General features: G+C 40.9%; 2 protein-coding genes across 4 annotated transcripts in view; both read right to left on the bottom strand.

Annotated features, from left to right (window-relative positions):
* Positions 1 to 4126, bottom strand: part of PHLPP2 (PH domain and leucine rich repeat protein phosphatase 2) — a 101154-nt gene extending 97028 nt beyond the window's left edge. Inside the window, exon 1 of one of the 2 annotated variants that reach the window (XM_074199877.1) lies at positions 3451 to 4126. The gene's annotated coding sequence lies outside the window, so the exon portion shown is untranslated. Of the gene's footprint in view, positions 1 to 100; positions 165 to 3450 lie in introns of those variants that run through there. The other variant, XM_074199873.1, reaches the window with a different exon arrangement.
* Positions 4127 to 4216: 90 nt separating this feature from the next.
* Positions 4217 to 11576, bottom strand: part of AP1G1 (adaptor related protein complex 1 subunit gamma 1) — a 71317-nt gene continuing 63957 nt past the window's right edge. For both annotated transcript variants that reach the window (XM_074199881.1, XM_074199888.1), the window contains exons 22-23: positions 9731 to 9829; positions 4217 to 7826 (exon numbers count right to left, since the gene is read on the bottom strand). In XM_074199881.1, coding sequence (XP_074055982.1) covers positions 7725 to 7826; positions 9731 to 9829 — 201 coding nt within the window. In that variant the 3' untranslated portion in view covers positions 4217 to 7724. The remainder of the gene's footprint in view (positions 7827 to 9730; positions 9830 to 11576) is intronic.

The raw sequence follows: 11576 nt of genomic DNA on the forward strand, positions 1-11576 counted from the left end.
GGCGAGCTCGGGGTCCCCCGCGGCCCGCACCCGGGCGGCGCCTCCCGCGGCCCCCCGCCGGTCCGGACGGCGCCAGGCCCGGGGCGCGCCCCCGCCTCACCTTCAGGACTCGGATGCCCCCCGGCCGGCGGCTCGCGGGGGCCCCGGCCGGCTCCGGGGGCTCCACCTCCCCCATCGGCGGCGGCGGCGGCGGCGAGGACAGAGCCGGCGGGGCCAGGGCCGGGCGCGAGACGCAGCGCGCGAGCCCAGGCGGCGGCCCCGCCCCCGCGCTCCCCCCGCCCCCGCCGCGCAGGCCCCGCCCCGCCCACCGGCTCGGCCCCGCCCCCGCGGCTCCCCCGCCCCGCCCCCGCGGCCGCTGCGCAGGCCCCGCCCCGCCCGCCGGCCCGGCCCGGCCCCAGCCCAGACTCCAGCGGCCCAGCTCCCGGGGCCCAGCTCCCGCGGTCCGGCGCGGCGGGCGGGGCTCGGCGGGGCTCGGCTGCCATTGGCCGAGGGCAGTGCTGCCGCCCGGCCCTGGGGGAGGGGAGAGGAGCCCGAGCCCGAGGCGCGGTCCAAGGGGGCGCGCCCGCGCCGCGCTCCCGCCTCGCCCTGTCTCTCCAGCCCGGCCCGCACACAGGTGCCACGGGCTCATCCCGCACGAGCCGCCGGGAGGAAGCTGGCAGCGGGAACCCCGGGGCCCGGGAGATCTGCAGAATTAGCCGCTTCACGCCGGCGACGGGTGGCCCGGCTGGGCCACCTGTGCTCTGCAGGGCTGCGCGAGCGGGTCCCCGCGGGCACCCCGACACCCGCGGGTGTCCGCCCCACCCACCCCTTGGTGCTGCTAAATTAAATACTCAGACCACACACAGGTCTGAGAGCCGGATCATCCCACACGAGCCCTGGGCAAACCACTTCTTTAAGAAAATGTGCATTTACAGCGGGTCCAAAAAGTTCATTATTCAAAATCCTCTACCCTAGCACCCATCTCATGAAGGCAGCTATGGGGCGGCCCGGAGTCAGTTGGACCCAAGTGCAAATGGAGCCACAGGAACCTGTCCTCAGAGAAGCACTTCACTTCCCTTACGCCGTGTATTATGCTAGGGGTCAACTATTCGAGAGGTGTCACACATAGCAAAGATCAGCTTTCATTACTTGCATTTGATGCTCCCCCAGCATCAATGAGGCCAACCTCATTTCAAGCAATAGATCAGTTTTATAAACTGTTCACAACGAAACAGTGCAAAACTGGGTTTTGAGAGCTTTTCTTTTCGACAAGGATTCTCAGTAATAGTTAAGTAATACAAGAGTTAAGATTTACCAGTTTCCTGGAAGGACAGGCTAGGAGCAGCTAATGTGGCACAGTACATAGAGCACTACCCCCAGAGTGAAGGATCCGAGCTCAAATCCGGTCTCAGATACTTAATATCTAGCTCTGTGACCTTGGGCAAGTCACTTTAACACCATTGCCTTGCAAAAAAAAAAAAATGAAAAACAAGTTTTTTTGCTTTACGCTTGAAAACAGCCTAAAAAACTTAAGTCTTTATTAATATCTCAGTTGGAGTACCCTCCCTTCCAAAAACGATTTTTCTTCTATTTACTGAGGATGAGTTGGCAGTGGATAGCAAGGTGCTTTTACTTGTCATCTCACTGTACCTAGATTTATGAGAGGTAGCATGGCAGAACTCATAGAAAGACCAGATTACAAGCTCTGTCTTTAATGTGTACTGGCTGTCTTGAATGCATACCTGTTACAACCTCTCAAACTGGCAGAAGCTTCCTGGTATCAGTTCCCTGTATTAGTGAAATCATGGGTCCAACCCTCTCCATGTGATGTCATTTTTGTCCTTTCCCTGCTCAACAGTGCCCAGCACATAGTAGACACTAATAATAAATGAAGGTCTGTTTGATTCCCTACTGAAGATTTTCAGGACAAGAATTCGAATTCAAAGTGAGAGTTAGACTTAAATGGGTTATAATCAGCCCCAGTAGAGGAAATGCATACTACATGGATGCAAAGACCCCATTTCAAATGTTTTCTCAGTTAAGTAAAGAACAGGAAATATATTTATTGAAGTCCCAAGTTTCAAAAGTCTGGAAATCTTTTATATACAGAAAGCATTTCCTTTTACTTCTTCAGTCAGAGGATATCACTCTGAAACCACAGGGAGAGAGAGTAATTATAGAAAACCAAAGGTCAGGTGAAAGCTTGGTAGTAAGTAATCTTTCTAAAAAAATTTTAATTGTTTGAGCCATTACACCAGATTCAAATTTGTGTCGTGGATCAAATGCCTTAAGATGTCATCTTTAACCAAGGTGAACTTAGGTAAAACACCCAAGAGTGAGGTGTTTGAGGTTTTTTTTTTGTTTGGTTTTTTTTTGAGCTTACCTGTCCCATTAAAGCTCAAGATAGCTTTTGTAGCTAATGGTTATAGATCCTAGGTGTTTCCATACCTCAAAGTTTCAGAAGGACCTTTCTTCCATGGCTTAAGAGACATCTAAGCCATAGAACACTAATCTGCTTTGCAGGCAAATACCAGAATTTAAGATAAAGAAAATATTTTTCAACTAATAAAGTTTAGGGATGAATAAGAAACATGCTCATTAAATATTACTCAACAGCATTAACTATTTACATAATAATTGTTTTATATAATTATCAATAGGTAACTAGCATATTTTTGTCCCCAAAATTGAGTATAATGTGATACTTCATTTTAAATCTTTGACCCCAAAGTAAGAGTATAATGTGCTGCCATGTGTAACTTCAGATATGTAATATTAATCTTACTCCAAGGTACTTTTTCATCATTTCATAAAATCAGAGACTGAAATTCTAAATTTTGATAAAAATTAGCAACAACATTTAAGAATAGGAGAGATTTTAACAGCTTTCAGAACAAGAAAATGTTATTGAAACTGTGCCAAAGGGCACTTTCAAATAATAATTTATCAAAAGGCAATACTTCAAAATAACATAATTTTTTTTTAGCAAAGTAATGGGGTTAAATGACTTGCCCAAGGTCACATAGCTAAATAATTAAGTTTCTGAAATCAAATTTGAACTCGGGTCCTCCTGACTTCAGGGCTGGTGCTCTATCCACAGTGAGCCACCTTAGCTGCCCCCAAAATAAAAATTTAAAGATTTTTTTTTCTTAATAAGGGAACAGAAGTAGCAGGACAAGAATCCGAAGCTAGCAAATTCATTAGCTGCTCTCAAGATGTAAAATAAAACAGGCTATATAGCAAATCTCGTTTGGGCTGGTCAAGTCTTTCCCATGTCAAGACAGAAGTGAAAATTTTATCAAGTCTCATAACCAAAGATCCATGACCATTCATGCTTCATAACCATAAAGATTTCTATTAAACATAATAATTTGCTGACTGGTGTGCATGTGGGAACAGCCTATAGAAACAACTGACAAAAGGAAAATACAGAATTAAATAGTTATAAAGAGGAATTCAATTTCTGCTTACCTTGCAATTACTCAGGTTCAATGGCACTTCCTAGTTTAACTGTTGAGGTTGTTATCTCTGGTGAGGTTTCTTAGATTTTGAAAAGGAATAGAGGTTGTTAGAGTACAGTTGGAAGACTCAGTTTAAGAATTCATCTTAGTCTTCTGTTACACTTGTAAGAAGCAGCAAAGCAGTTTTAAATCATCGAGTATTGACTTTTTATTATTAGTCACCGTTCATAATTTGTTTCAACCGAAAGACAATACACACAGCAAAATTCTAATGCATCCCATGTAAATGTTTACATCCATTATACTCCTCTCTCCTCTAAGACTTATCATTTTAAATTTTTTTACATCTCAAAAATATGTCTGCAATAATTAGAACTTCATCAGGCACCCCACTTGGAAAGAGCCTTTAATATTTTTTTACAGTAAAGGAGATGGGATGGGGTTTGATGTGAAATGTAACTTACAACATCATGAAAGAAAAAGGAACTTCACAGGAACAGAGTGAAAAGTTCACAAAGAAAAAATTCAGCGGCTCCTTCCCTTGAAGCCCCCGAATAGAAAATAAAACACAGAACACACAAAGCTCAACAGCAGGTTTGTTTTTTGACTTTTTTTTCTTTTTTTAAAAATCTCCTCACTGCTCCATTTTGCAGCGAGAACCAGCCCTGTGGCAAGGATGCGCTACCTGTGCAAGCTGCCACAGCATTTTCTTCTGTGGTTAAATGTTGAAGGCCTGGTGCAGTTGGCTGAAACCAGTCACTGCTATTGCTTCAAAAAAGAAATGGTTCACATTCAGTCCACTAGACCCCGCCTCCTCTCTTCTCTCCTCTCTCGACAAGGGCTGGCTATGGGAGGTTCAACCTTCAGGCCTTGGCAGTTCTCTTCTCCAACCCCCAAATTTGCAACCAAGCCCTCACATACATATACACATGCACACGCACACATTCTTAAATATCTATTTCCTCTTCTCCTGATGTCTCGTGGTTCAGGACATTGAAGTTAAAATACATTCAGTAGGAAAAAACATTGGCCATCCAGTCTCTTCCTTTCCCCCTTGTGTTCTCTTGTCTCTACTTATTTTCCAATACACGGTATAAGCAAAGTTAATCTCCAAGTCAGTATCCCCTAACTTATAACTCCTTTCAGAAGGGCATAAAAATGGAAAATGTCATAAAACAGATACAGATCATTACTCAAACTGTTCTAACTAAATTCAAAATTCTTTCACACATGAATGGAATAAGCAAAAGGTAGAAAATCATAACTCATTCGAGCAAAAGGGAAAAGAGTATTTCAAATGTTATAATGAGGAATGTTTATTTAAATGAGGAAGATCTCATTGTTAACTGATGATCTCACAAGACTATGCCCTAAAGTCGGCATAAACTATTCCACGCCATTGTCCCAGCCATTCTGAGATGACAATGTGGAGCCCTGTGGGAGAAGTCTCTCAGAGAGAGCCATTCACAGTTAGAAGCCACCTTAGATGAATCCTTCCTTAGGACTGCTTCAAGGGAAAATGCAAGCTACTCTGGAGGAGAGAATGAGGTAAAAGTGCCTGTGAAACTGTCCAAGGAAGTGTGTGTGCAAGCACAGATCCCAATCCCAGGTTTTTATTAAAACAGATTAGAGAGTGTCTAGCTCCCTACAATGGTCCTTGTAGTTAAAACGGCCCCCTATTTGCTCCTCCTGAAATGGTACTCCTAAGGAAAGGATCACTGAAATGATGAAATGTTCAAGTGTTAACAGTAATTATGTCAATTCTTTTAGATGGAAGTCGTTGAAAATGAGAGGAGAGCTAATCCAGGTCCCAAAAACTAAGGCACACTGAAGCCTTCCATTATCCTAACATTAGACAGAGTCTTCACAACCATGAGTATCCTATGCAGTAACTTGGCTGCTAATCCAGCAGGAAGGAGCTCTACCACTGGTCAGATGAGTTTGGGCAACACTTCTATGGCTTCTTTTATCTCCAAATGTATTCCTATCCAAAGCAATATCCTTTGTGTTAAGGCTAAGATATAGTTTTCCTCAGACACATATATAGAATCACACACACTTGGAATTATGATCCAACAGAGACACTTTGTCAATATGGTTCATTATTTCTAGTCCCCCATCAGCTGTGTCCTATCCAGATAATCGCACCCATCTCAAACTCTTCAACATAAAAACCTGAGCTGTTCACCTATAAGCAAGAGAGCAAACAGAGCTACTACCACAAAGGAATGTTCAAATCTCTATCAAGAAACCACAAGCTATTTATATATTAATTCTAGCTCATTTTCACAGCACCCAATAACAGTATTGTGGGAAAAAAAAACCTTTAATAACCACCTTTCAAATGCAGAGGCAGACCAGTTTCCTCAATTTACTAAAGACTATGTGCAAAGGTAACATCTGGATGCTGACTTAGTCCTATAGCAGGGGAATAAATGTCCCAGCTGATTTTACCCTCATGAGTCATTCAGGTTAACCTGACTCCAGTCTGTCAGGTGGATGAACAATATCTTAACATCTGATACAGAATTAGATTTGATAGAATAATGAAAACTTTCAGCCCCAGAATAAAGATCCAGTCTTAAGTTTTAAGACAGTAGAAAAACGAATTCTCTGTACTGTACTCAATATAGTCGTGCTTCTAAAGGATGAAAACATCAATGTGGGCACCACTTTCCCCCCATCTTCTCGAGCCTAAAAGACATCAGATTCAAATAGTTGAATGTACATGGTACACTCAGTGTGTATTACAGGAGTCACCTTCACCTCATTCCTCTTAATTCTAAGGTGCACAGTTTAGAAATACATTGATCCTTTCTGAAAGGCACTCCACATACCCCACTCAAAAGAGCTGTAGACCTTAGGTCTTTAGCCCACATGTCCATAGAAAGATTTTCTCCATAGAGAGGAGTCAACTACTTGTGAAACTCAGGATAAATTAATCCTATTCTATAGCATCTATGTGACTTTCACTGACACAGGGGGCGAGGAAGCTACAAGGCTTCATTCCAACACCATTAAGTACAATATAGGAAAGATTTCTTTAACTGCATGGTCTTTATTTCAGTGCCAGTGTTACAGATACAACACAAATGTTCCAGTTAGAAGAAGGAATTCAAACGGAATGCCAAGGTCCAAGCCAGGCTCAGGAAATAAAAAGGAGGTCTGGAGTAATGGGGGAAAAAAGACTCTCCAATGTGTTCTAGGATGAGTCTAATATTCACTCTTCATGTGAGCAAAGGGCCTTTGAGTCCATTTATCAGATCCTTACAACTGGGGCCGCCTATTTTCCAACCTGTCTACCATGTTTTAGAAGCCAAGTCACTGGCTGGGAAAGAAAGTTAAAATTTTTAGGGGGTAGAGGTATGATAGCTGCTCAGCACATCTTTATAGGCTGTCTACTTTGTACTTCAGGGGAAGAGATTTTGAGAACTGTTTAAATATACATGACTACAGTCAAGGAATGGTGAACAAGGGAACTGGAAGAGCCTTGGAAAATTCTATCACAAATAGAGCACCACGACCTTCACATCAAATCTTATCAGAAATTTTTGTTCAGCCTCTGTCCAGTGTTTACAAATAACCTCTCAAGGCCTGACCTGCTCTTGGTTATCATACAGCTAACGAACATACATGTGTGTGTGTCTGTGTGTATACAGCAATGCACAGAAAAGGCTACGAGGAACCTAATGCCTCTTTCAAACATTGGGGGAACCAAAAGAAAAAGGCAGGGCTCCCTGATGTCCTTTTGATAGATATCCATCCTGAATGCCAGATGTAAAAAGTGCCTGAAGATGGTAACCCAGATAGTAAGGAATACATATCCTCACTTCACCCAACCCACAGAGAAACAACAGCAGAAAGAAGGGGCAACCATTTGCTTCAGAGACATAGCGAGTGTTTTCTTGCCATGAATTCCAGTCTTCTCCTCCAGACAAGCTGCATATTTCCTTAGGGGCCTGGGGAATATTCTTTCTGGCTGTGAATGTGGGAGGGTTGGGGAGGTAAAGGGAGAAAAAAGGGAAGAAGAGGAAGAGTGCACAGTAGCCTCCTGAAGCAGCCAGCCTCAACTGAGGAGGGGAGGAGATTAGTCTTTTACGAGATATGCTTTGAGGTCAGCAATAACTTTAGGAAAATTTTCTCCTCAGTATCTCTCCTCGGCTCCTCGTGCCCAGGGTGCAGTTTGAGAGGGGAGGGTGGGAAGGGGGGCTTGCCAGGGATCACAACCTCCTTCCCAGAGTTCCTTTGATTGGGTAGGGCGATAGTAAGAATGGTGCCAAAGCCTCATTGCCAGGACTGAGGAGGAAAGTTGTTCACTTCAGCTAGATCCTGCATCGCAGAGCCTTTGTGATTATACGTAAGCTTGATCCTCATTCGGAGCTGCTGCTGCAAAGGTGCAGGGATGAGAAAAAAAACAGGAGAGAGGAAAAAAAATAATCAGTATCTTTCATTAAACATAAAAAATAAGTATCAGCAATATGACTATTTTATCCAAAGTCATGGATGCAATTTTAGAATTTGCTCTCTTGTGTAGAAAAAGGGATACCAATGAAAATTGATATTATTTTATCTTAACAGTTACAAACCAATCAATACTTTCCAGAGGACTGTCAGAAAATACCTTTGGTTTCCATTTCAGCATAGTTTTAACAAAATGAGCTTTCCACATGTCAGAGAAGCTAAGAAAATAAATATATATTCCTTTGCCCAAACCAACAAAGAAATGAAAGGTAGCTTTTATAAGGCAGAAAGTCTACAATAAATTTAGCATGTAGATGTCTTTATTTTACTTAGAACATATAATCAGAACTTAAATTCATTACAATATAGGAATTCTAAAGGAAATAATAAGATCATACATTTAAGAGTTAGACAGGATCTTTGGCTCTATTGAGTTCAACCTCTTTCATTCTGCAAATGAGCAAATAGACCCAGAGAGTTCCAAAGACTTGGCCCAGGTTATCGAGGTAGCAAGTATTTGCAGCAGAATTCAAAAACAGGTCTTCTGGGGTGGCCAGGTGATGCAGTGGATAGAGAACCGACCCTGGAGTCAGGAGGTTCTGAGTTCAAATCTAGCCTCAGGCACTTAATAATTGCCTAGCTGTGTGGCCTTGAACAAGTCACTTAACCCCATTGCCTTAAATAAAAAATTTTAAAAATTAAAAAAAGAAAAACAGATCTTCCTAATTAAACCCAGTCCTCCACCTATATGGAACACAACTTTTGTATGGAAACTACCTCTTTCATTTCTCTTTGTTACATTTAGAGTTTTTAAATACTGAGTTTTCAAAGTCAGGCACTCTCACTCTCAAAAATCCTTTTTTCCATGTTCATAAGCTTTCCATGGTAATTTGTGTTGCTGAAAATTTTTAGGAGGATGTATGCTACAGGAAGATGAGGAGCTATAGAAGAAAAGACCCAAAAAAGCACTACTAAATATGGAGAAATCTAACTATAAACATTGCCCATTTATACAACAGGTACTTGAGAAAGTAACACTGGTGGATTTTGTAAGCCTGATATACACTTTATAAAATTTTGTAAAGTGTATGTAATGCATAGTAGCCCTTTTCTCTATTTAAGAAGGCAAGCTTCTCAATAATTCTTAATTGATTACTGTTTCACAAAAGCTTGAAAGCATTTATAGCTAAAAATGTTGCGGTCCATAAAAATGAATGATACCAAAGACTCTCAAATAACACTATTAATACAAAGGGTCCCTCTGATAAGAATACTATTCTGCCAATAAAAATAATGATGAATTCAGAGAATCATGACAAGACTGGTGTAAACTGAAGAGTAAAGAAAGAAGATATAGGACACACACACACACACACATATTTTAATACAATCATGTAAACAAAAAGAATGTGAAAAGCCAGTGAAATTGGATCATGTAGGTGTCAAAATAAGATGCTGAACTTGGGAGTCAGGAAGTTATTTAACCTGCATGCCCTATCAGATCAGGCAAAGCTACTGTGTCATTTGGCTTTGCTTAACTATTTTTCAGCATTAGAGTGGAGATATCCATCAAGAAATAACCAATGTAATAAAACAAAGTATCAATATTCTTTAAATTACACCATTAAGATACAAAACTATTTCTCAAAGTTTAGCATCACTTCATTTCTCCAAAACATAGCTTCTTTATCTGTAAAATTACAGTATATGATAATAGAATTCTTAGAGTTTAAGACTCTAATTTCCAAGAAAAACACAGAAATTAAAATATTTAATTTAGGATAAAAACCTGAATCTCATACAAAAATTTTCCCCAGTGGGCTGCTTACCTTCTGTGGGTTCAGAACTTTAATGACTTGTGTGATGGTCCCGGTGTTAAATGCTGGGACAATGCTGCTGCTAGGAGACAAAAGCTGCAGCTGGAATGTCTGAAAAGAGGAATATACTCTTTAGAAACAGAAAATCTTTCTAATATGGAAATATGATTTTCATGATATATCCCTTCTATCAAATTATTTATTGTTGAGGAAGACGGTATGAGAGAGAGAATTTGGAATTCAAAATTTTTTAAAATGAATTGTAAGAATTTTTTTTACATGTAACTAAGGAAAATTAGAATATTCAAAAATAAAAAGAAATACCAAAACCATCTAATGTTATTCAACATTCAAAATTCACAGCTAAGACTGATCTGAGCAATCCTACAGAACCACATTCATAGGAAAAAGTTAAAAACCAAGGGCAAGAAGAAAGGCAATGATTCATGTCTGTCTGGTCCTGTATGTCATACTTCAAGTTCCATACAACTCAACTACCCAAGCCATGCTTCTCTCTCCCATGAACCATTACTGGGAATCTGCCACCAAGTTGGCCAACAGAATACATAAGCCTCATCACTACTTCTACCATTATTGGTCAATAATCTCTTCAAGAGTTAGCCCAACTAGAAGAAATCCAATTTTCAAGTGTAAACCACTTGCTATTTTTAAAGAACTTATGAGAATTCTGTTAACTAAACATGAGAATGTTCAACAGATGATGGCTAAATGAATGGTGGACAGAACCTAATACAATTAATAATCATAACAATGATAATGAATATTACAAAGCCTATGTCAGACACTGTGATAAAGTGCTTTTCAATGATTTCATGTGATCCTCACAACTCAGCCTGCAAAGTACTACCATGATCCTCACTTTACAGACAAAAGGGAAGGGACTTGACCTTCCTGACTCTAGGCCCAGTATTCTATTCACTGGGCCACCAGCTGTCTCATATATAACTGCTTCCCAAAATACTAACCCAATATTTTGGTCTCTGAAATGATAAAATATAATATGGTATAATTTGATACATAGTTACCTAGACAGACAGGCAGACTAAGATTAGATTACAAGTATAGAAGAGCTACTATATAAAATAGTATCTCCAATTCTTCTCCCTAAACGGAAGATGATATGGCACGGTAGACTTGAAAATTGATACCCTAGGATCTCTTGGCAGGTACAATGACTGTACTAAACACTGGCCTGAGGTCTACATTGTATAATCTAGACTACAAAGCAAAAGTCTTGGAAAAATAATTTTAGATTGGAAAAAGAAGAGGGAGAACTAGAGCAGAAGAAGAAAAATCAAAAAAACTAAATATTCTGTAGGTCAGAACAGAACAATTTAATTATAGGCATGCCAAAATTATTCTATTTCTATGGTGATTAGATTAGACATTAACATTAGGGGCATTAGTTGGCTGTGGTTAGAGCACCAGGTCTAGATCACAATGACCTGAGTTCAAATCCACCTCAGACACTTATGGTGTGACCTTTAACAGTCACTTTACTGCTTGCTTCAGTTTCCTCATCTATAAAATGAGCTGGACAACCTCTATACTCTGCTAAGAAAAATCATCAATGGGGTTACAAAGGGTCCTTCATGACTGAAATGGATTGAAAAACAGACCACAAAGCTCTCTGAAAACAGGAACTTTTCTTGCCTTTCTTTATATACCCAGCTTAGTACAGTGATTAGCATAGAACATTAATAAATACTTGCTTACAGAAAAAGGAACTGTTACTCAGTGCTCCAAGAGATGCTTAATTAGGATCCCATATACACCTTAAACTCTGAGAACTTCTAATCATATTGCCTCTTCACTATCTTTTCCTTTATATGTACCA

The sequence above is a fragment of the Macrotis lagotis genome, chromosome 1 (assembly GCF_037893015.1).
Source record: "Macrotis lagotis isolate mMagLag1 chromosome 1, bilby.v1.9.chrom.fasta, whole genome shotgun sequence".
NCBI classification, from domain to species: domain Eukaryota; kingdom Metazoa; phylum Chordata; class Mammalia; order Peramelemorphia; family Peramelidae; genus Macrotis; species Macrotis lagotis.